Source organism: Nuphar pumila, chromosome 3 (assembly GCF_984573655.1).
Source record: "Nuphar pumila chromosome 3, dmNupPumi1.hap1.1, whole genome shotgun sequence".
Lineage (NCBI taxonomy): Eukaryota > Viridiplantae > Streptophyta > Magnoliopsida > Nymphaeales > Nymphaeaceae > Nuphar > Nuphar pumila.
In genome coordinates, this window is record NC_143251.1 from 2,525,018 (window position 1) to 2,550,994 (window position 25,977).

A 25,977-nucleotide genomic window follows, 5' to 3' on the forward strand; every position below is an offset into this window, starting at 1 on the left:
AACACCTAACATACAGCTTGTTTAACTCGAGATTCATTTTTAAGACAACCTGGGGGGATTTATTCATCTTGGTTCCTCAAATCTCAGCCCTCAGGGATCTAGTTTTGAGCCCACATTTTGTCAAGTTCCCTAAGAAATGGCGTTGGGTTTGGAAATGTTGGATTTCTGGTAGCAGACTTGGAAGGAAAGAAATGGCAGGCTGTTTTTGGGAATAAAACAAGATGTGGATCGCCTAATCCTGGCCATTCAATTGGACTTGTTTCAATTGGGCCTACGCAGCTTGGCCGAAGCAGGTCCATTCGTGGATTGGGACTCTGCTTTTGGGACCATTTTTTTGATGGACTGCCTAACTTTCTTTTGTAATTATTCCGTCTGAACTTCTATATGTATCTATTTCTGTATGACGATTCCTCATCGTCTTCGATGTTTATTTTGATGTAAATTTTCTTCTTTCCTCTAAAAAACAATTTTTTTTCTTGTTGAAAAGGCACGAGGGCAAAAGCATATGAGATTGTGAGGTCACTTAACGGCAGTCACCCCTTGCTGTTGGTGCCCATTCTTTGAAATGAAGACCGATCCTGGTATATGGAAAGTGGGTCTGACCAAAGCACTGGTTTCTCAGTCCTATAATGGACACTGGTATATTGACACCTCAGGTTAGCACATGGTTCTGCCCAAAACACTGGTTTCTCGGTCCTCTAATGGACCTGCTCCAGCAGATTACATTCAGAATACGGTAGAGGGCACTACTGCCATCACGATAGGCTCTCAAGCACCAGTTTTTCGTGCGTGTCTCATTGAAAAGCTGCTTAATAACAGGTGTGTCACTAGATAGTTGAATCCTGTAAACAGTAGGGAGCAGCTGGATCAACACAGAGGGTGTTATTGGAGAGGATTGGCGTCGTAACAGTTTAATGATATTTATCAATCAGTAAACTTTCGATTTTTTGAGGGACTGAACAAGTTTTTTCAAGGCTAAGATGCTAAGCTGATAACCAAGTTGGGAACAGTCTAACCATAAAGCGACCAAATCAACCATGATTATACGGTGCAAAGTGTTCCACCTGCATATGATTAGTGTGCATCGAACAGTGACTGATCCAAATCCACAGTGACCCAAAGGGCTGTGCATCCAACAAAGAATAGTTTGTCAGGTTTTTAAGACTGATCCAAACCCACAAAGATATGAGCAATAAGGTTAGGCTGGATTTAAGCCCAGTTCTTATTGGGCTCAGGGTATAAAACCAGGCGCATGACCTATCCAACTCGTCAAATTAGAGTATCAGTCCATTTTATTTATTTATTTTTGCTTTTGTGATTGGCTACTAAGCTCACCCGAGACTGATCTGGCATGCCATGTACGATCTGAAGATGGATCGAGAAACGAGAACTGAGTAGATAAAAAAGCAGTCGAACGACCAGCAAGTTCTATATAAAAGAAAGCATCTCCAGTAGCGGGTTATGATAGAAGTACAGGGAAGGTGCAACTAAAACCCTGGATAACAGACTAAAAACACAAACACCTTGAGGTTAACGGCTCACAAGGAAATAAAGCATGCAGTACTTGGAACAAGATTCTAGATAAGTGTCTCAAAGTCTTGGAAGCCGTTTGTGAAGCCTTCATCTTTTGAAGTACAGCATGATACTGCTCATAAACTTAGTTTTTGAGATGTGGAAAACACTGATAGAGATCCACTTTGGGGTGTTTTGCTTCTGCATGTTCCCTGCATTTCACTTCTGATGTTGTGCACATAAATGTCTGCATGCACACCTTGCACTGCACAGCCCACCAAAGTTGGTAAGAGAAAAGAGGATAGAGAATATGGAATAGACAAAGGTAAGAGAAAAGAGGACAGAAAATATGGAATACGGTAACATTAAAGCATTAACAAGAGGAATTTCACTAAGATCTAATTCACCACCAAAATTGGTTACAACACATTTGATCTAATTTTGTCGATTGCATATCGTAATCATATAGAACAATGTCTGAAGTATAGCTCTGAACAACGTTTGAAATATCTAATTTTGCATAATTTAATCAATTCTATGCTCCTGTTATGCACCTGATCATAATCCATACTCAAAAGAGCACGTTCCTCCATATCAGACCCCTAAGAATTTAACAGTCAGCTTTGGCAAGCATCAAATTTTAGTGAAAAAAACTACGTGAAGTGATGTTTGCCAGAGAAGTCATGTTAACCTGATATTAGGTACTTTTGCCCATGTCCAACTAAATAAACTTCCAAACTTTGCAAGAAAACTTGTCATGCCCACAACGGGCTGATAAATGATACTTGGCCCTGGTAGTTCTCCAACAATACCTCACTCATGATAAAGAAGCACAAGTCAACAACTCAATCAGAAATTGATGGACAACATTGTGGAATCATGAAATAATGCTTAGAAAAAAATGATGGCGATAACTGAAATTCTCCAGAAGAATAATGATGAATGCAAGCTATAACAGGAAAGAAACTCCTGCACATCAAACAAAACCAGCTTTTGTTGCTTGCTTCAAACAACTTAATATGAAACCAGAAATCCTGCTACTGACCTACAAATTGCTTCAAAGATAACAAAGCCGGCATGTCATATTGTAAACCCCCCAAAATTTTCAAATTCCAAAAATTATCCTTTCTGACATTGTGTCCCACCTTCTGAGTTACTCAGAAGGGCAATTGTGTCAATTTCCAATCATTTCTTACTTCTCTGTTGAAGATCTAAAATCCAATTTTATTTTCTATATTGGACCCAATTTCGGATCCATATCAGATATCTAAATCCAATTCTGAGCCCGACTCTCCTGTTTTCAATTCAAAATCTAAAAATACAAAATGGCTCAAACATTTCATTTAGATCCAATATCCATTTGGATCCACTCTTCTCTCTTCCTCAATTCGAGATCTAAACTTGAATATTTACTAAAAACCTCAGATCCAGATCCGTTTTGAAACTCAATTCTTAAAAATTAATTCTGTTATTTCAAAAACCCTCTTTTGTAAAAACCTCGAATTTCAAAACAAATGTTTTACAAAAGCCTTTCAGAAACTTTATCTGGATCCCTTCCCTCACATTTGTAGGTTCTTCGTTCAAAAGCATAAATTCTAGAAAGGGGCTCTACCCTCTTTTTTGAAAACTTTTGTTAAAAGACCTTTCTGAAATTTTCTTAAACTGTGAGGGACTCCTTTTGAAAAATCCTAACGGACACCTCATATATAAACAACCGAAGGGGGGGTCGATCTTGTCATCCATCTCTCACCCCTCCACCAAGCATCTGTGTATCCCTCCTCTTCTATCTTCTCTTTTCCCCTTTCTCCCTTTCCCTTCTTCCTCTTTCCTCTGTTCCTTTTTTCCTTCTTCTTCCCCTTTCTTCTTACTCCCTCTGGTTCCTCATCCTGCTCGACTGAAGAGAGCCAGCCCTACAGCAGAAGGCCACGGTAAGAATCCGCTTCTTCTTCTCTCTTTTGAATTTTGTTTTTTTGGCTTTTTCTGTTCTTGCTCCATTAAAGCATCCTTCGTAGTATCGATTTGCATATAGCAATATCGATCTACATGTTGCAATATTACTGGAATGATCATATTCCAAGATTTTTTTTCTTTGTTTTTGCAATTTCTTTGGTTTATGTAATTTGAATATTTGTTCATTTGGTACTCCCCTATAGCAGCATCCATGTTGTTTCTTGAATCCCTATGCTTTATATCTTGTATCTGAACATTCACTGTGTTTCATCTGTTGCATCCTCACTCATCCTCTTCATCAGCATCCATCTGCATCCACTGTTATTAGTTGACTAAATACCAGATCTGCAAGCTGTCTAGCTTCAGATCGGTGTCAATGTCTCATTCCATCACATTTGCACCGTAATTTCCTGCTGTTTTGCAATTATTTCTTTTCAATTCCGTATTTCCTTTGTTGTTCTGTATTTGCCTGTTTTCAGGGCATCTTATTTCCATCATGTTATTGTTGTGCATCTACATACGTGTGAGTTTTCTAAGTTAGCTGCATCTCATGACACCTGAGCCTCATCAGCATCCTATTCATTTCATAGTATTGTCCGCTTCTGATCAGCATCATCGGCATCATGGTTCATTCGCATCATATCCTCTGTATTTGATCAGTGTCTCCTTCATCGTGTTCATCTCCACTGCATCATTTTCGTCATTCATCCGCATATGTAACCTCATCTTCCACTATTGTAAGAAATTAGATCCCTGGAGGCTGCCTGAAGTTCTTAAAAATTCACCTTAAGAGGTTTTCACATGACCGTTTCATGAGAGACAAGCTGGAGTCTTTCATAACTTTTACAATTCGTGATTCGGATCCATCAAGCATATTGTTAAAAGGCAGCGAAATAATTGCACAGACAATGGTCTTTCTGCAGCAACTCAGGAAGTCCCTGGAAGAGGTGGGTGGTTAGAGGAAAGCACAACCACTCCTCCAGCCAATGGTGGTGTTCAAACTGTTAAATCTATGGAGATTGATATTGTCAGTTTAAATTCCACCAACAGAGTGGCAAAAACAGCAAACAGGGAGGTTGTTGGATCCTTGCGCTCTGGAGTGGAATCTGATATCATTCACAACAAAACTGTTCTAGCAAACATTTTGGGCATTGCTATAGCTAGCAAGAGATGCGGGCTCCTACTGGGCATCCTCCATTACATTACAGTATTATATCCTCTGCACAGCACTATTCACTGCACTTTCATCTGCATTATCATATTATGCATTTCCATTTATACCTATTTCTACTTGTAACCAGTCACAGCAGTGACTTTTTGCAGAAGTCAGTTTGCAGCAAATCGATTGGCTGTGTGCCAGTGATTTGCTGCAAATCGGTTTTCTGCCGTCAAGAGGACTGCATCCAACTGTTGCTGTGTGCATTCAAATCTGAGGTAGCTGCTGTGTGAATTGGATTCATAGCAGCATCTATCTGTGTGGTTCAGCTCGGTGAAATCGAGTTACTTATGTTTCCTTCATTAGTAAAGTATGTTAGCTTACATGTATTAGTTGCATTTGCATACATTAGCTGTGATATTGTAATAGTTGCATATACAGTTACATCGCTGAATAAAGTATAATCCAGCACCTACACCTGTGCACTTGTAAGACAGTCACCTGCACTTTTGCATATACTTACCTAGGCATGCACTCTCCGCATGTCATCTCATCACAAGGCCTACACTTGCATCATATTTTCTATTTAGCCTTAGTATAGGTATCTTCCCATCTCATTTTAAGTATGTCATTTGCGAATAGAGGAGAAGTAAGGAGGCCAACAACACAAGCACACAATGTGCAAAAGAGAACACAAGCACAATACAAGTGCAAATAACCCACTAAGTGGTGAAAAGCCTTCAAAGGCAAAAATAACTTTATTGAAAGAGAGAAAAGGAGAGGCTAAAAGCCATACATGAATGAGGGAGGAGCCCTCAATTTATAGAGAAGGGAGGACCCAAGAGACCACATAGAGGGGCTCCCTTCTAGCCGTTGGGAGCCCCAAACGGTCATATTTATGACCGTTTGGGGCCCCAACGACTAGAAGGGAGGGCCCCTTTATGTGGTCCAAAACTAATAAATAAAAGGAAAAAAGAAGAAAAAGAAAAAATATTTAAAAATAAAATACATAGTGATATTACCAAAATACCCCTATCGGGTATTTTGGTTATACAACAGAATTATATACTTAAATATATATATTTAAGTATATAATTTAACACCCACCCTCAAACTTTAGGGGAGAAGCCAGAAAGTTTGTCAAGAAGGAACATAAATCTTGGAGCTGGTAGAGATTTGGTGAAGAAGTCTGTTAATTGAAACTCTGAAGTCACATACGACAATGAAATGGTCCCTTTGAGGTATTCATCTCGAACATAGTGACAATCCATCTCAATATGCTTTGTACGTTCGTAAAAAGTATGGTTGTTAGCAATATAGATGGCACTCTTGTTGTCGCAACACATCTTGGTAGGAGTAGAAATGAAGATGCTCATGTCACTGAGGAGACTTCTAATCCATACTATTTCCATAGTTGTCATTGTCATCGCCCGATATTCGGCTTCAGTGAAAGAGAGAAACTTTTTGTTTCTTCTTACATCGCTAAGAGATAAGTAATTCCCCTAAGAAAATACAAAAACCAGTAACTGAGATTCGATCATTGGGATTTGCTCTCCAATCAGCATCGGTATAAGCAATTAAGTCAAAAGATGAAAAAGAGGATAAAAAAGCCCTTTAGAGATGGTGTTCTTGATGTAACGCACAATCCTCATCACGGCCGCCATATGTACAGAAGTAAGAGCATGATGAAACTGGCTTGCAGCATGAACCGCATGAGCTATATCCAGATGGGTGATGGATAGGTAGGTGAGAGAGCCAATCAGTTGGCGATAAGGCGTAGGATCTTCAAGGAGAACACCATCTTCAAGTCTGAGTTTTGCATTTATAACTTCCGGGGTCTCGATAGTTTTGGCATCTGAAATCCTTGACTTGGTGCAAATATCAACTGCCAATTTCATTTGAGACAAGATATATCCACGGGGAGAATACGCCACTTCAATACCTAAAAAATATCTCAGATAACCCAAGTCAGACATATCAAAAGTTTTCTTTAGAACGAATTTAACCTCATCTACTCCCTTTTCATCATTCCCTATGATGATCATGTCATCAACATACAGAAGAAGAATGATTATAAGATCACTTGTTTTCTTGACAAAGAGAGCAGTGTCAGTATAACAACAAACAACAACAACTACGCCTTCATCCCAAAACAATTGGGGCCGGCGATATGAACCAAAAAAGAATATCATTCTGGGTCTTCCACATGAATCCTTCTCCTCCAATCATTTCTATCCAATGCCATGTCCTCGGTGAGGTTCAAAGCATTCATATCCTTTCCTATCACCTCCATCCATGTCTTCCTAGGCCTACCCCGACCTCTTTTAACTAATATATTTTCCCATTTTCCATCCTTCTAACTAGAGCATCATTAGGCCTTTGCCGAATATGTCCAAACCACCGTAAACGATTCTCTCTCATCTTATTTTCAATGGGTGCAACGCCTACCTTCTTACGTATCTCCTTGTTCTGAATCTTATCTTTTATTGTATTTCCACACATCCATCTCAGCATACGCATCTCAGCTACACTCATTTTTTGAATATGATGTCTCTTGGCAGCCCAACATTCTGTACCATATAGTAAAGCGGGCCTAATAGTCGTCCTATAAAACTTTCCCTTCAACCGCAATGGCATTCTACGATCGCACAACACTCCAGTTGCACTCTTCCATTTCATCCACCCAACCTTTATCCTATGATTTACATCTCCATCAATTTCTCCATACTTTTGAATGATAGATCCCAAATATTTGAAACAATCATCTACCGATATTTCTTGCTCACCAAGCTTCACTACACTCCCATCACTACTTCGTTGCTTACTAAACCGACATTCCATGTATTCTGTCTTACTCTTACTCAACTTAAAACCTCTTCCTTCCAATGTCTGTCTCCATAATTCTAACTTAGCATTAACCCCAACTCTAGCAGTGTCAGTATAACAAGATATAAAACCCAAATTAATCAAGACATTGCTAAATTTGTCGTACCAAGCTTTAGGAGCTTGTTTTAGACCATATAATGCCTTTTTTAATTTTAAGACTTTTCCATTTAGATTCATACCTGGAAGAGGTTCCATATAAACCTTTTTGTTAAGGTCACCATTTAAGAATGCATTTTTCACATCAAGTTGAAAAATGTTCCATTTCTTAATAAAAGCAATAGCAATAAGAGTTCGAACACTAGTCATTCTAGCAACATGTGCAAATGTTTCATCATAATCTACCCCGTATTCTTGAGCAAATCCTTTTGCAACCAATCAGGCCTTATATCTTTCCAAAGACCCATCACTTTTGGTTTTAACTTAAAAACCCATCTACACCCGATGGGTTTCTTCCCGTTATGAAAATCAACAATTTCTCATGTTTGCGCCCTTTTAAGAGCATCTAGTTCAAGTTACATAGCCTTAACCCAATGATCATATTATTTAGCTTCATGATAATGAGTCAGTTCGTGAAAGGAATGCAAAGCTAATAAGCATGCCCTAAAATTTGGTGAAAAAGATTCATAGGATACAAATCTATTTGGTGCTCTAATTACACAACTTGACCTTCTTTGAGATGATTCTTCCATTGTGTTATTTTGAGAGTATCTCTCAAGAGCACAAGGAGGATTTGCCTCTTCTCTTCTGGAATAAACTTGAATTTGCCTAGATATAGGTTCATTTACATTATCTTGTTGTTAAGAACCCAAATCATCTATATGTATTTCCTGTTGTTCATTAAAAGATTCTTCAGAACTATTATCACGCGGTAATAAATTAAACTGGAAAGAGTGATCAACCTTTTCATTTGATTTGTGTGAAAATCCATTTTCATCTTCTAAGAAGGTAACATCCTTTGAGATATACAATTTGTTATTTGTTACATCAAAGCACCTATAACCTTTTTGTTTTTCACCATACCCTAAAAATATACATTCAATCGCCCTTTGAGAAAGTTTATCATTTTTGTGAGTTAAAACAAAACATTTACACCCAAAAATCCTTAGCCTTTGGTAATCAGGAGTCATGTTGTAAATCTTTTCAAATGGAGAAAGATTCTTTAGAGAAGATGAGGGAGTTTGATTAATTAAATACACGGAAGTTAGAACCGCCTCAGCCCAAAAAGATTTTGGGATGTTTTTTGAAATCAACAAGGTTCTAGTTGTTTCAATTATGTGCCTATGTTTTCTTTCTGCAAGACCGTTTTGTTATGGGGTGTTTGGACAAGAACGTTGATGACAAATCCCATTTTCTTTTAAGTAATTTTGAAATTCATTTGACATAAATTCGCCTCCTGAGTCGGATCTAAGGATGGACAAGTTACCTAAGAATTGATTTTTTATCATTGCATGAAATTCTTTAAAAATGAGAAAACTTCAGATTTCTTACTTAAAAAATAGATCCATGTAAATCTAGAAAAATCATCAATAAACAGAACATAATATGAAAAAACTCCTTTGGATACAACTGGAGAGGGACCCCATACATAAGAATGAATTAATTCAAATGGCCCAGTGGAGACAAAATTTCTTTGAGGAAAGGGAATAGCTTTAGATTTTCCAAAGATACAATCTTTACAAGACGTGATTGTTTTTACAAGAATTGCTCAAAAAAAGAAAAAGAGACATCTTTAGAAAATTAGGGTGGCCAAGTCTCTTATGCCAAATATCGATACTTTTGGCATTTACAAAATTATAAAATGACTTGGTTGGAAGAGACAAAAAATTCATGTAGTAAAGATCACCACTTCTATGACCGCGCCCAATCAGCTTCTCTGACTGAAGATCCTACACGGTGCAACCTTTGGGTGAGAAAGAGACTTGGCAACCGTGATCGGTAATTTGAGAAACTGAGAGAAGATTTAGATTGATTTTTGGAACTCTTACTTTTGGAATAAAATTTTGATTAAAATCAAGTGTCTCAATACAATCAAATTTTAAAGATGTCTCGTCAACCGTTGAAACATATGAAGGACCGTTGAAACATATGAAGGTATGGGGTCGATAAACACATTTGATAAAATATTTTTATGAGATGTCATATGAAAGGATGCGCCAGAGTTAAGAATCCACATACCTGGGGGTAATGAAGAGCAGGCAACTGCGGCACCTGAGGTAGAGGAAGATGAATTTTTGAGAAGGTGTTGGAGAACTTCGGAGATTTGATTGAGAGCTACTTTAATATCACCTCCATCTTCTTCCCTTTTTGAAGCATTTTCTTCAACGGCGGCAACCTTAGCTTTAAGCTTGGGACAAATAGGCTTAATGTGCCCCGGTTCATTACAAAAGTGACATATGATACATCTTCTATTGTTCTTTCCAAAAAAAGGTCTATAAGTTTTAACATTATTTCCGGGCCTAGTAATGACCAATATATCATCATTCTTTAGGGAAATGCCAAGACGAGTTTCGGCTTGGCATATTTCGGCAAGAGCATTTTCAATAGGTAGAGCTTTGCTACGATGAAGAGATGCCCGAACTTGCTCAAACTTGTTCCCTTGTTCCCTTCTTAATTCAATATCTTCCGGAGCCACCATTTAGGTTCAAGGAGGGCAAGCTCATCCCAAAGGGAAGTAAGAGCAGTAAAATAATCTCGGACACTCATGTCCCCTTGTTTAGTAGATCTAATTTTTTCTTGACAAAAGAATTGCCTAGCAAGGTCCTTTTGGGTATACATACCCTTAAGAAAGAACCATGCCTCATTGGCTCTTCTAAATTTCGCAATATTGGCACAATTCTTTAGATCAACATTGTTCATGAACCATGCCAAAATTTTGGTATGGTTACTTTCCCAATCCTCTAATTTGGATTGGTGATCATTGATTGCCTTGATGCGCTCATCGCCATCCAAAGCTTTTTCAACATCCCCTTACATTTTAGTGAGTTTAAGAGAAGGTTCGGGAGAGGTTCCCATAACAAAACCCCATAGTTTCTTACCTCTTAAGTGATTCTCCATAACGGAAGCCCACATGAGATAATTGGATTCATTGAGCTTAAAAGAGAGCTCTACCTTTGATTCGGACCACATAGATACCAAAGAGGATTTTGTTCTTCAAATAAGTTAAGAGGCACGCTTCCCAAAGGCTTCAACAAGAATGTAAGATCACCAACCTTGCTCTGATACCATGTAATGAAAGACGCGGAAGCACCAACATGCGAATAGAGGAGAAGCAAGGAGGCCAACAACACAACCACACAATGTGCAAAAGAGAACACAAGCACAATATAAGTGCAAATAACCCACTAAGGGGTGAAAAGCCTTCAAAGGCAAAAAATAACTTTTATTGAAAGAGAGAAAAGGAGAGGCTAAAAGCCATACATGAATGAGGGAGGAGCCCTCAATTTATAGAGAAGGGAGGACCCAAGAGACCACATAGAGGGGCTCCCTTCTAGCCGTTGGGAGCCCCAAACGGTCATATTTATGACCGTTTGGGGCCCCAATGACTAGAAGGTAGGGCCCCTTTATGTGGTCCAAAACTAATAAATAAAAAGAAAAAATAAAAAAAGAAAAAAGAAGAAAAAGAAAAAATATTTAAAAGTAAAATACATAGTGATATTACCAAAATATCCCTATCGGGTATTTTGGTTCTCTCACTTTGTTGGACGGGTGAGGGTAAAGAAGTTAGTCCAAGACCATAAAATTAGGTTAGCCACTTGGAACATAGGATCTTTAACTGGTAAGTTGGTAGAGTTAGTAGATGTTATGTGTAGGAGAAAGATTGATATTTTATGTCTACAAGAGACCAAATGGGTAGGTGAGAAAGCAAAAGTGATAGAACCTTGGAGATATAAGATTTGGTATACAGGAATAAATAGGAATAGGAATGGAGTAGGGATTGTTATGAGTCGTGAGTTTATAGATAATGTAGTTGAGGTCGGTAGGAAGGGTGATAGGATTTTACTTATTAAATTAGTATTAGGTACGAATATTATTAATATTATTAGTGTTTATGCACCTCAAGTAGGTTTAGATTATTCCATTAAGCGTCAATTTTGGGAAGATTTAGATGGAGTAGTACAAGGGATATCTTATGGAGAAAGGCTTTTCATCGGCGGTGACCTTAATGGGCATGTAGGCATTAGTAGGGATGGATTTGAGAGTATCCATGGAGGCTATGGTATAGGAGAAAGAAACGAAAGTGGAGACAGAATTTTAGATTTTGGTTTGTCCTATGATATGATCTTAGCAAACACTTGGTTTAGGAAGAGAGAGTCTCACCTAGTAACATTTAAAAGTGGGGTTAATACGAGTCAGATAGATTTTTTCCTACTTAGAAAGAGAGATAGGGGTTGTTGCATCGATTGTAAGGTTATACCGGGGGAAAGTGTAGCTACACAACATAGAGTCTTAATTTTAGATCTTAGAATTAGACAACACCGCAAAAGGGATAGACATATGCTAGATCCTAGAATTAAGTGGTAGGCACTGAAAGAAGCTAAACAAGGAATGTCTGTAGAGCGGGTAGTTAAGGAAGTTGATTGGTGTCTCGAGGAGGATTCAGAATCTATGTGGAATAAGAAAGCGGGTGGCATGAGAAAGGTGGCTAAGGAGGTATTGGGTGAGTCTAAAGGCGGTGCACCGCTAGGTAAGGATACATCGTGGTGGAACGAGGATGTCAAATTAGCTATTAAGGTTAAAAGAGAGTGTTATAGAAATCTAAGTAAAAATTGTGATAATGAGAATTTGGAGAAGTATATGATAGCAAAGAAGGAAGCTAAAAAAGTAGTTCGGAACGCGAGGGATAAGGTATATAAGGAGGTTTATGACAAGTTGGATACCAAAGAGGGTGAGAAGGATATTTATAGGCTTGCAAAGATGAGAGATAGGAAATTGAGGGATCTGGGTATGGTTAGATGTATCAAAGACGAAACACAAAAGGTTTTAGTCAAAAATGAGGAGATTAAGGAGAGATAAAATATTATTTTGATAAGCTATTTAATGAAAGTCATGCTCATGATCTTGGAGACTTTTCAATTCCTTTTCATGAGATGAATCGTGACTTCATAGGCAAGATTCAAAAGAAAGAAATTGCAGAGGCTTTGAAGAAAATGAAATCAAGAAGGGCAGTTGGCCCAGATGGTATACCTATCGAGGCTTGGAAATGCTTGGGAGATAAAGGTTTAGAATGGTTGACAAATCTTTTTAACAAGATTTGGCGGACAAATAAGATGCCTAATGAGTGGAAGAAGAGTACTTTAGTGCCTCTATATAAGAATAAGGGTGATATACAAGATTGCACAAACTATCGTGGTATAAAACTCATGAGTCATACTATGAAACTTTGGGAGAGGGTGATTGAGTCTAGGTTGAGGAAGATTGTCATGATATCAGAGAATCAATTTAGTTTTATGCCTGAAAGATCAACTATGGAAGCTATACATCTTCTTAGACAACTTATTGAGAGAAATAGAGAGAGGAACAAAGATTTACATATGGTTTTTATTGATTTGGAGAAGGCTTACGATAGAGTACCTAGGGACGTTCTCTGGTGGACAATGATGAAAAAAGGTGTTTCTCTCAAGTACATTAGTATAATTAAAGATATGTATGAAGGAGTAATAACCAATGTCCGCACTTGTGGAGGGGTGACAACCAATTTTCCTATAACGGTTGGGTTACATCAAGGATATGCTTTAAACCCTTTCCTATTTGCTATAGTGATGGATGAGCTTACGAGATCAATTCAAGAAAATGTGTTGTGGTGTATGTTGTTTGCTGATGATATTGTTTTGATTGATGAGTCTAGAGCTGGGGTTAATGCTAAGTTAGAATTATGGAGAAAGACATTGGAAGCAAGAGGTTTTAAGTTGAGTAAGAGTAAGACAGAATACATGGAATGTCGATTTAGTAAGCAACGAAGTAGTGATGGGAGTGTAGTGAAGCTTGGTGAGCACAAAATACCGGTGGATGATTCTTTCAAATATTTGGGATCTATCATTCAAAAGTATGGAGAAATTGATGGAGATGTAAATCATAGAATAAAGGTTGGGTGGATGAAATGGAAGAGTGCAACTGGAGTGTTGTGCGATCGTAGAATGCCATTGCGGTTGAAGGGAAAGTTTTATAAGACGACTATTAGGCCCGCTTTACTATATAGTACGGAATGTTGGGCTGCCAAGAGACATCATATTCAAAAAATGAGTGTAGCTGAGATGCGTATGCTGAGATGGATGTGTGGAAATACAATAAAAGATAAGATTCGGAACGAGGAGATACGTAAGAAGGTAGGCGTTGCACCCATTGAAAATAAGATGAGAGAGAATCGTTTACGGTGGTTTGGACATATTCAACGTAGGCCTAATGATGCTCCAGTTAGAAGGATGGAGAAATGGGAAAATATATTAGTTAAAAGAGGTCGGGGTAGGCCTAGGAAGACATGGATGGAGGTGATAAGAAAGGATATGAATGCTTTGAACCTCACCGAGGACATGGCATTGGATAGAAATGAATGGAGGAGAAGGATTCATGTGGAAGACCCATAATGATTTTCTTTGTTGGTTCATATCGCCGACCCCAATTGTTTTGGGATGAAGGCGTAATTGTTGTTGTTTATTAGAATTTAAATAAAGATTATATCATCATATATTTGTGACCATAGTCATGAATGTATTATGATTTAATCTTATTTCAATTCTATTAAAGAATGAATTTTTTTTTTTAAATTCCAATCTTTAAGCAAATTTTCTTAGAAGCATTCATCATTTAGAATAGAATTGCATTCTTTCTCAAATTATTTCAAATCATCTTCAAAATTTCAAGTGATTTTTAAAATAAACTTTCAAAAATACAGTTTTCATTTCTAAATTCAAAATCATTTTCAACTTTTATTTACAAATTCAAATTCATCTTTTATTCTCAGTTCCATTCATTTTTAAATCTTATTTCAAATTTCAACTTTCAATTCGCATTTCTGAATTTCACCTTTTTGAATTTCACATTTTAAAACTTTGAATTTCATTTCAAATTCAACTGTTAAGTTCAAATTCTTTATCTCTTCTTAAAATTTCAAATTTGTAATTCTGTTTTCATTACAAATTCAAATTTTAAATTTCATTTTAATTCTCAATTTAATTTCAGTTTCAAATTCCAAGTCTAAACTCAAATTCTAAATTCAATTTCGAAATCCAAATTTCAAAGTTTATTTTTTCCAATTTTTCAAGTTCTAAATTCATTTTGAATTACAATTTCAAATTCAAATTCAAATTCAAATTCAAATTCAAATTCTAATTCTAATTTCAATTCCAAATTTCAAATTCCAAACTCATTTCCAATTTCAAAGTTAAATTTCAATTTCAAAAATCAAATTTCAAATTTCAAATTTCAAATTCAAACTCAACTTTTTATTTTCCATCTCGAAATCCAAATTTTCGAATTTTATTACAAATTCAATTTCAAATTTTGAGCTTTATTTCAATTTTCAATTTAAATATTCAATTTCAAATTCCATTTCCAAATTCCAGATTCAATCTTTTTCCAATTTCAGTCTTTTCAAATTCCATTTTCAAGTTCAAGTATTCACTTCAATTCCTAATTTCAATCTCAAATCCATTTTAAAGTTTGGATTCAAATTTCAATCTTTTCAAAGTTCAATTTCTGAATCACTTCTTCAAGGATATTTTCAAACTTGTTTCAAAATCACTTGGAACATCCAAAATTCTGAAATATTTCCAAAGCATGCATCATATTTCAAATTATCATTTTCAAGATTCATTGTACAAGTATGATTCAATGTGCATTTAGAATTTTAGAATAATCACTTAGATAAATATTAGGCAAAGCAAAAAGCATAAATTCGATCCTTGGTTCAATTACCCCTAGTAAAAGCGTCAGGAACGGTTGAACCTCGTACCGACGAGCGAATCCCGTCTCTCTATTTTTCTCGCAAAATTTCAAAACGGAGGCGAGTAATTTTTCAAAATCTTTTTCAAAGAAAGGTCAAGTGAGACCTTGCAAAAGAGTAACCTTCCTTCTTTCTTTCTCTCTCTTCTTTCTTTTTCCCCTCAAAAGGGAAAAAGGATGAAAGGAAAAAGAAAGAAGAAAGGGAAATTTTTTTTCAACGATCATACATATCCTACTCTATTTTAGGTTATATTAATGGACCAGCCCTAAACCATAAAACAGGTAAAAAACTAGGTGAAAGCTAGTCACCAACAACAGATGTTCTAGGCCTTGAACACTGAGTCAGAATAATAGGCATTCCGAGCCCAAAAGAAGAAATCAGAACTTGAACCACAAGTTAGGAACTGATACCCCTAAGCCACTAACATTCCTCTTTTTTTGGAAATTAAAGCCAATTGACATTTTAATGACAGTTACCAGTTCCCGCTTTGGGTTATGATATGTGATCACCCTTTTTTCTTACCATATCTTTTTCAGTTCAAAAAATGGAATTGAGCAACAACAATATAAAAATTGAACATAGATGCATGCAAGTCAAATAAACTTCTCTCTTAGGGCAAAACCTTTTTTTTTCAGATGAAAAAAGAGAAGCATTTGTAGTCTCATTCACAATTCCTTGTCATCCTTAAAGACACGATAGAGAAGTTGTCTGATATATGCGGCCATCACAATCTCCCTCCTCAAACATACACCATGAAAGTTTTTTCTTAGAGCAACCATGAGCTATTTTTTTGGAAGAAAAAAATTTGTTACCATTATCCACGATTCCTTATCATCCTAGCTTATCATAACATTGCTGCAGACACAAATATACAACACTAGAGAATTCTAAGATGTCACTCTTCGTAGTTGCATCAAAACTAATTGAAATGGATCAACATGTAAAGTCTCAGAACTTGAGTCATCAGGACCAAATGTTTCATCGTAGTCAATACCATATTCTTGAGCATATCCTTTCGCAACTAACCTAGCTTTATAACTTTCTAAAGATCCATCACTTTTAGTTTTGACTTTAAAAACTCACCTACATCCTATTAGTTTATTGTTGGTTGGTATATCAACCAAAGTTTGAGATTTTTCTAAGGCTCTAATTGTAATGAAGTGCCAAATGAGTGAAGCGAAATCTCCAAGAGCAAAACAGGCACATACACAAGTAGTCACTAATGGGCAAAAATACAACAAACCACAAAAGTGGTAAAAACACACAAAATAAAGTGAAAAAATATATTTCACTCAAGAGGGCTTCAAAAAAGCTTACATACAATGAGGGAGAACCCCTTTATTTATAGGCACAAGAAGAGGACCCTTGGAAGGGCTCCTAAGGGACGTTGGAGCCCTTCCAACGGTCATAAATGTGACTGTTGGAGCCTCCAACGTCCCTCAAGGGGAGCTTTTCCAAGGTAAAAGGAGAAAGGAAAAAGAAAAGAAGAAAAGAAAAGGGAAAAAAGAAATAAGAAAAATATACATGGCGTGAAATAGTAAAAAGACTATTTTACCCATAGTGGGTATTACAAAGGAAATATATAAATATATATATTTATACATGTAGATAGACATATATATATGTGTACAATCATATTTTAACACCCTTCAAACACATGGGGAGATCACCGAGAGTTTGCTGAGAAGAAAGTAAAAGTGAGGCGATGGCAAAGCTTTGGTGAAGAAGTCCGCCAACTCGTATTCGGTAGGAACATATGGCAAGTGAATAGTGCCTCGAAGGAACTCATCACGAACATAATGGCAGTCCATCTCAATATTCTTGGTTCGTTCATGGAAGGTGTGATTGCAGGCAATGTAGATAGAACTCTTGTTGTCGCAACACAGTTTCGAAGGAGTTGAGAATAAAACGCTCATATCTTTAAGTAGACTTCTTAACCATACAATCTCAGTGGTGGTAGTGGCCATCGCACGATATTCAGCCTCTGTAGAAGAGATGGATACTTTCTGCTGCTTCTTGCACCTCCATGAAATAAGTGACTTTCCAAGAAACACATAATAACCTGTGATGGAAATATAATCATCGGGGTAACCACCCCAATCAGAGTTAGTGTAAGCAAGTAAAGTAAGATGTGAAGAAGAGGGTAAGAATAATCCTTTAGTCATAGTGTTCTTCAAATATCTGATAATTCTCATAATTGCAGCCATGTGAATGGTAAAAGGAGCAGTCTAAAATTGGCTTGCACTATGAACCGCATGAGAAATATCCGGCCTGGTGATAGATAAATATATTAGTGACCCAATCAACTGACGATAAGGCGTGTAATCTTCTAAAGAAGTGTCATCACGGGCTCTCATCTTGGCGTTGATCATTTCTGGAGTCTCCACTCTTTTGTCATCCGTGAGCCCAGACCGAGCAATGATATCGGAGGCAAGCTTCATTTGGGAGAGGACATACCCTTTAGGGGAATATGCAACTTCAATACCTAAAAAATACCTTAGAAAACCAAGGTCAGACATATCAAAATTTTCTTTCAAAATATTCTTAATAAGATCAATACCTTTTTTATCATTACCTGTGATAATCATGTCATCAACATAAAGCAACAAGATTGTTATCTTTTCATTAGAAGTTTTAACAAACAAAGCAGTAACGGTATAACAAAAAGAAAAACCATTATCAAGAACTACTTTGCTAAAAAGATCATACCAAGTTTTTGGTACTTGTTTGAGACCCTTATATGTTGGGAGCTCGCACACATACGTGCAGCCTTGTCGATACCAATCTCCTCATACTACGATCTCTATGAGAATTCTGCAACAAAATTTTGAGGACGAAATTCTTTTTTAGGGGAAAAGGATGTAATACCCGTAAATTTTATCAGATAAAAACTTAAAATTTACATCCTTAGGTTGTTACAAGGATATTGTAATGTTTTAATTGTTTATTTGTATTTAGACCTCTAATATCCTATTTGGAACTTTAATGTCAGATTCATAAATATCCTGTTCGGATCTTCGATAATCTGATACGATTATTAAATATCGAATCACAAACCTTAATTTGAAAATTTAATAATCAATTTTCAGTCAAGGTGATCGGATTTATGGTTTTGGATCCGCAAAATCCTGGACATAGAAGATTTAAATTGGTTTGGATCCAATTAGAATTTCTAATTGGATCTGAGATTCGCTGATTGAAGTCCATAATAGTTGTGTTGGACTCGTAAATATTAAATTTAAAGCCATGGTTCCAAGTCATGGTACGATGAAAACTTTGGATCCTTGGATCCAAATTTATTTAAAGAGTGTATCAAGCACAATGGACCCCAGATTCATAGTAAGTTAGTAGATATTTAGAATAATGTAATTGGATCCACAACATTTTTAATTTGTGTTATACTCAATATTTAATAAGTTAAATATTTAGATGTGGGTATGGATCCTCAGATGGATCCGGATATGCCCAGGACATGGACCCAGCTGTGGCGAGTTCGGGTTCGGGTTCAGCCGAACCAAACAGGCACCGGACAGCACATTAAAACCAAGTAAAAAAAAAAAAGCCCTATCCGATAAAAACGAGTGTTAGGGTTCGTTTTTGAACCCTAACACAGCGTGGAAGTGAGGAAGCTGAGGAAGGGGGATGCGCAGCCGCCGGGTGAAGGGGAGGATAACGGATCCCCTTCCGATTTTCGTGGCACCCTTCCACATCTCGCCTCCTTCCTCTCCCATTTAGCAGAACCATCCCACTCTCGGTCTTCCTCAACTCTCTCATGTTTCCTTTCCGGCCACCAGCCGCCGGCAATGTTGCTGTTGTTCCTCCTTCCCTCACATACTCCCTCGACTTCCTCGGCTTGTCAAAGGAGACCCCACACCGGCAAACCTTTCGTCTCTCTCTCTCTCTCTCTCTCTCTCTCTCTCTCTCTCTCTCTCTCTCTCTCTCTCTCTCTCTCCCTCGCTTCCATCCCTGTCGACAACCCCGACCATCGGCGGTTGCCGATGTCGCCGGCGACCCTCCACCCGTGACTGCAACCTCTGAGCGTCGGAACAGGTAGGGTTATGTGTATTTTCTTTTGGGTATTGAGTGTGCTGGTGTGTGTGTGGGAGTCCAAGAAATCCCAAATCAAAAAAAAAGGGGGCTTTTGTGTAGATGCAAAAGAATACGATTTCTGTGAAACTAATCAGTTATCTTGGGTATCACTGATCGGCTGGAAATCAGGCGGCAGATGTGTGGACCTGCCTATTTTGCTTTAGATTTTGCATGTGGAATATTGAAGTGAAAGGTCTGGCCTGCGGGTGGGGCATTGGAGAACATGTTCTAGATGTGGGGGTTATGTATATTTTCTGGAATTTGTTAAGATCATGTATGCATGCTTTAAATTTTGTAATGTATACATACTGTAGCTCTGGAACTGCATGCTCGGGCTTTATATTTGATATTAGGACCTCTGATCTGCATCTTTTGCTTGGATGTTATGGGATGGTGTTAGTCTAATTTTGGTTTTGGTACTGAAAATTTTGGCTGATTAACCCTGTCAAGTGACATCAATTATTAAACAGTTACTCTCAGCCGTTCTTTGTTAAAAATGTGATTCATATGTTTTGAAGAGTAGGTATTAGGATGAGAAATCGAAGTGCTTATTAGGATTATAAATTGATATTGTATGTCCTTATAATTATATATATATGATTGCTAGTGATTTCACAGAATGGATACGATAGGTTGAACATATCTAACCTTGATATGTGACATTACATCTATTACATGCTACTAGGAACTGTACTTCCCGCATTTAATACACAGCATTCTGTGTTTGCATTCTTCTCCTTTTTGACCAGCTACTTGATATATGATCTTCTTCACATCAATGTGTCTGAATGTAACTTTTCATTTCTGCATTTGAAAACCAATAGCATGCGTCTGTGTTTGTAGGCCTATTTGAATTGGTCTGCAATTTCGGCATGTGAAACCACAACGATAGGTGTTTGGTTTCTTCTGGTAAAGCCAGCTACGTGCCTGTATTTTCGATAGGGTTTGTTTCGGTTAAACAAAAGAAAAGTTTTATGGGGTCGTTGTTCTGCTAGATGTTGATTCAGTCCCTTTTGTTTACACAACTATATCATCTTTTCTAAAATGCGATGTAATCAATAGGTAGTGAGTTTCGCAGGCTTGATTCGTTCATGAGAATCAAACATATTGCTCCTTAGTTTTTATGAACATCTATATTTGAATCATCTGTATTTGTTTTCTCTAGATGACTGAACATAGAGATGACTGAACATCGTAATCATCTGTATTTGTTTTCTCTAAGTGACTGAATTTGATTCATAGTATGTAAATAAGTTAGATTATCGATCAATGGAAAATCTACTTGGCAATCAAACGTTATCATTGTTTCCGCTAATGGGACTGGACAGAAAGTTGTTCGTTCTTGTCATCAATGTTAATCTATGTTGTTGTCTCATCATATGAATTCTGAAATTTAGTTTGATTAGCACTGTATGTGATATCAATGATCTCTAATAAATGAAATCTATAGGTTCATAACAGCATGTGTAGGGATTAGGAATCACCATGCTTATTTTGTGGGATCGTTAACTTTATTTGAAATGGATTGAAACAATTGATGTCTCTGAATGTACATACCTGGTTGAGGCTTTCTGATCCGTGTGCGTGCGTAGGGAATATTCTCATGTATTTGAAATTTCTGTTATGCATAATCTGTTGCGGGAAAAATCCCGAAAACATGTGTAAATGAGAATCTAGTTGGATTTATATTAAGTTGAAATTCAAGTTGACATTTACCTGCATATTCAGTTGATATGCAAATTCCTAATTAGATGCCTATAGGTTGATGTTCGATTCCATATGAAGTTGCATATTAGTTAGATGCTCAATGCCTATGTAACTGCAGAGTAAGTGTATGATCAACTTCATACAAAGCTGCATATCAAGCTGATATCCAATGCAAACTTAACTGCATATTAAGTTGTTATTCACTGGTACATGAAGTCATATATTAAACTAATGCTCAAATACATATTTAGCTGCATAGTAAAATGATATTCAAGTTTATATACTAAGTTGCATAATTTAGTATGTTTAAATGCATATTTCTTAAAATGTTCCAATGCCCATTAAGTGTATATCATCTAGGAGGTTCAAATGGCCATTAAGATGTTTATTCTCCAATGTTCTTATGCATGTTAAGTTGTATATTCTTCGGAAGTACTATTGCCTAACACTACATACTTGCTGAAAGTATCAAATGTCAACTAAATTGTATTATCTTGTGGAATGTTCAAATGAGAATGTGTGGAGAAAAGTATCTAGTTGTATTACCAAATCTCTAAGATTTCACTGCATGCTCAATAAAGGACACCAACAGTGTCTTTGTTTGTTTGACGAAGCTTTTAATACATGCAACCCTGTGTTGAGATGTTACAAGTCAAAACCTAATGGTACGTTGTGGCAATTTGCTATTGACGAATAAATAAATAATAATAATGATGAATGATGATCTGATAACCGAACCTATGGGTCGGTTTGTTGTGGACATATGAATGTCAAGCCAGTGTGTTGAGGGTCATGCATAGACCATCGAAGTTATGATGTGAATCCACATGAAAATGAAAATATAATATTGTTGCCCGACTGGTTTAAAAGTACCGAAGCATTCGTGCTTGACTGATTTAAAGGCACCGAAGCACTTTGAGTGGGTTATGCAATCAATATGACAAAGGATTGGGTTTGTTCTATACCCTTCGTAAAATGACTAAGGTTGGGAATTCTACTGCTGTGGTAGTAGAAGAAAGTTGGGGAAATGCCCTGTACTTCGGAAAATAAATTAAATGAAAAGATTAACCCACTCATATTCGGGCTTACCTTGGATAGGGTAGGTGGTACAAAACTCTGGGGACATGTGTTTGTTTTCGAGCGTAAAGCGACTCGTTGGTCCCAGTCCTCAGAGTTGGGGGACCCGGACTACCAAATGTGTCCTAGGTGGTAGCTCCATGTTCTTCTGCAGAAGTTAGGGATGCATCCTGTTTTGGTTTTGGCCTTTGGGAGTTTCTCTCGGTCACTGGCCGCTCCCTTGGGATTTCAGTCACAGTTAGAATGTTCGGGTTAATGAAACAACTTGGAATAATATACCACCGAACGTTCTCTTCTGTGATGGTTGCCTTGGCCCGTGTGTACCCGCGAGATAAGAAAAGATAAACATCAATTAGAACATGTTAGGTATCACAGTGAGAGGAGTTACTAGGGAGACATGTTTATATTCTCCCAGCATGTTCTGAGCTTGTGATAAAATGACATCCTGCAATATGTAGATATGAGATAATCAAATGATATTGCGATTACTACATGTATGTTATGCATGACTGTTATTGTTGTTGTAGAATATGTTTTAATTGCTTAATGCCTTACTTGCTTAATTGTTGTCTTTGCGTAAAATGCTTTAATTGCTGTCGCATAATCTGCTTACTTGCTTATATATGTCTGTTATTGCTGTTACATAGCCTTCTTTGTGTGAGTCTTAATAGGCTGAAAATTCACACACAACAACCACATCACATATTTGACACATGATATACCTGCAAGAAAAATTACAGTTTTCCTACTTAGACGTGGTAGTCTAATTCCAATCAATTTATTATTTTTCAGGTAAAGACTAGGGTTTATGAGCGGCTGCGGGATGAGGCATCGGATCGAGATTTTTAGATTTATTGTTCCAAGGATAGTTGAGTTCATTTTATGTTTTTAAAACTTTGATGTCATTATTCCTTGATAAATGGAAGGAAATAAATGTTGGATTTTCTCTCCACCGTAATGTCTCGAAATGCTTAATCCTATATTATTTCTTATTTACGTTGTTTAAAAAAAAATCTTCAAATTTTGGATTAAAATTTTGGGGTGTTACAATAGAGAGCTTCGTTTAACTTTAGAATATTTCCTTTACCAATTTCAAGACCTGGCGGAGGATCCACAAGGACTTCTTCACATAAAGTTCCATTTAAAAAGGCATTTTTAACATCAAGTTGATAAATCGACCATTGTTTAATAGAGGCTAAGGCAATTAACGTTCGTACACTAGTCATTCTAGCATAATTTAATTCTCATTGCTTTAATCCAATGAGAATGATCCTTAGCTTCTTTATAAGAGGTAGGCTCATGATACGAATGTATCATCATGAGGCAAGTTAATTGGGTGAAAAAGATTCATAAGATACAAATTTTTGTGGTGGCCTACTATTACGAGAAGACCTTCTAGGTTGGTTGTCATCAATAGATTCTTCTAAGTTTTGAGAATATCTTTCAAGGACCGATTGATGTTCATTTCCTAACCACCGGGTATATACATTTAAATTATTAGGGTTTTCATTTTGAAAAACCTAATCATGTTGGGGTATGTCATCATGATGTAAAATTCCATCACAAGTATTATCACAAATAGTTGTATCTAGGGACTCAATTCTAGGAGCTAAATCAAATAGGAAGGAATAATCAATGTCTTCTTTAGATGTGTGAATATCAAAACCATTTTGATCCTCAAGAAAGTTTATATTTCTTGACACATAAAGTTTATTGTTTTGAAGATCATAGCATCTATAACCTTTTTTATTTTCACCATAGCCAATGAATACACATTCAAGGGCCTTTGGTGATAATTTGTTTTGTCCTTGAACAAGCACAAAGCATTTACATCCAAAGATCCTTAGTCCATTAAAATCGAGAGTAATTTTGAATAATTTTTCAAAAGGTGATACATTCTTTAATGAAGAGGAGGGCATACGATTGATAAGATATGTTGCGGTAAGAAGAGTTTCGGCCCAAAAAATTTTAGGAACATTTTTAGAGACAAGAAGTGTTCTTGTGATTTCAATTAAGTGTCTATGTTTCCTCTCCGCAAGACCATTTTGTTGCGGAGTTTTAGGACAAGAACGTTGATGTAAAATTCCATTTGATTTAAAATAATTTTGAAAATCTCTAGACATGTACTCCCCTTTGTTAAAATGTAAAACTGTACACACATATATATATATATATAATAATATTATATTATTATATATATAAATACATTTTTCATTTCTTTCTTTTCTGAAATTTTTTTCCTTTATTTTTATTTTTTGTCTTTATGTCATCTAGTTCAGTTTGAACTAGAATGACTGTTGCTAGTCAAGTCCTGTCCAAACATGACTAGCAATAGAGTTGTTGACTGACACAGTCCAACAACTCTTAATAGAGTTGTTGGACTGTGTTCAACAACTCTATTGAGTCCTCTTGCAGCTGTGTATATAAAGGTGTGCAACCCCTCTTGTATTTCATTCCAATGTTTCTTAAGCAATTGGTTTTTCATATCAATAAAGAATACATTTTTATTTTTATTTTGTTTCCAGTTATACCCTTTTTAAGGGTTATGCTTTAGTGTCATTCTTGACACTTGCCCTTGCGAATCTAAGCTCGTGCTTCGAAGATCCTCATTTCATTTCATGGTATCAGAGCCGCAGAAGTACTAAATCTTGAGGAAAAGTTGCCTCGGTTTCTGTGCCCGTTTGCAAAAGTGTTCACCACTTGAAGACAAGTGTTTTATCACTTCATTGGGGAAGATTTCACATCTTGTTGTATTGTTTTTTTTTCTTTCTTTTTCATTTTCCTCTTGTTTCTCTTCTATCCCTATTCTTTCTCTCCTTGTAATGGATGGACGACAATGATAAAGTCACCATCATGCTTATGAAACTAAGTGATACGAACTATGTAACATGGGCTTCAATCATGAAGCACCATATATGGGGAAAATGCCTATGGGGGATTGTGGATGGTTCCGATTTGGAACCTAAGCTATCTCTTATTAAAAAGGAGGGAGATAAAGAGGTCCCTCTATCGGAAGAAGAGAAAATCAAGGTTATTGCCTCATACGAGAAGAAATGAAAAGAATGGAGAATATCTCATGCAAAGATAATGTCATGGCTTATCAATAGCGTTGACATTAAAAAATGCTCAAGTCTTGCCAAATTTGATCATGCCGATAAGGCATGGGAATACCTTAAGAATATGTATTCCCTTAAAGATATTGCACACGTGTGCAACCTCCAAGAAAAAGTTTGAATGATGACACAAAGAGACAAAACTATTCGTGAATATTACAATGGGTTGTCCGAACTTTGGGAAGAACTTTCCCTTTTAGAACCAAGTGGCACTGTGCTGAAGACATCGAGCTTCGTCAGAAACAACTCGATGTTGAACATTTTTACCAGTTTATCACTGGATTAAGGCCGGAATTTGAAACCACTAAATCGGCCTTACTTCACCGGGGGAAAATTCCTTCTATTGTTGAAACTATTGAAGAGTTAACAATGGAAGAAAATTGTCTCCGGAAAGGTTCTTTAAAAATTGAAGATGATTCCGTTTTAGCTGTGTCTAGACCAGGGAATCATGTTCGATCATATAGGCCTCCTCACTTTAACCGACAAAATGGTAACTATGATAAGAAGAAAGTTATTAGTCATCACTGTCATGAACCGGGACACTACAG

The 25,977-nt window shown here is 36.8% G+C and overlaps 1 protein-coding gene across 1 annotated transcript in view; it reads right to left on the reverse strand.

The window, feature by feature from the left end:
* Window positions 1-1,395: 1,395 nt before the first annotated feature.
* Window positions 1,396-25,977, reverse strand: part of LOC149841628 (uncharacterized protein At2g23090-like) — a 36,544-nt gene continuing 11,962 nt past the window's right edge. The window contains exon 3 of the mRNA XM_089998603.1: window positions 1,396-1,777. Coding sequence (XP_089854729.1) covers window positions 1,658-1,777 — 120 coding nt within the window. The 3' untranslated portion in view covers window positions 1,396-1,657. The remainder of the gene's footprint in view (window positions 1,778-25,977) is intronic.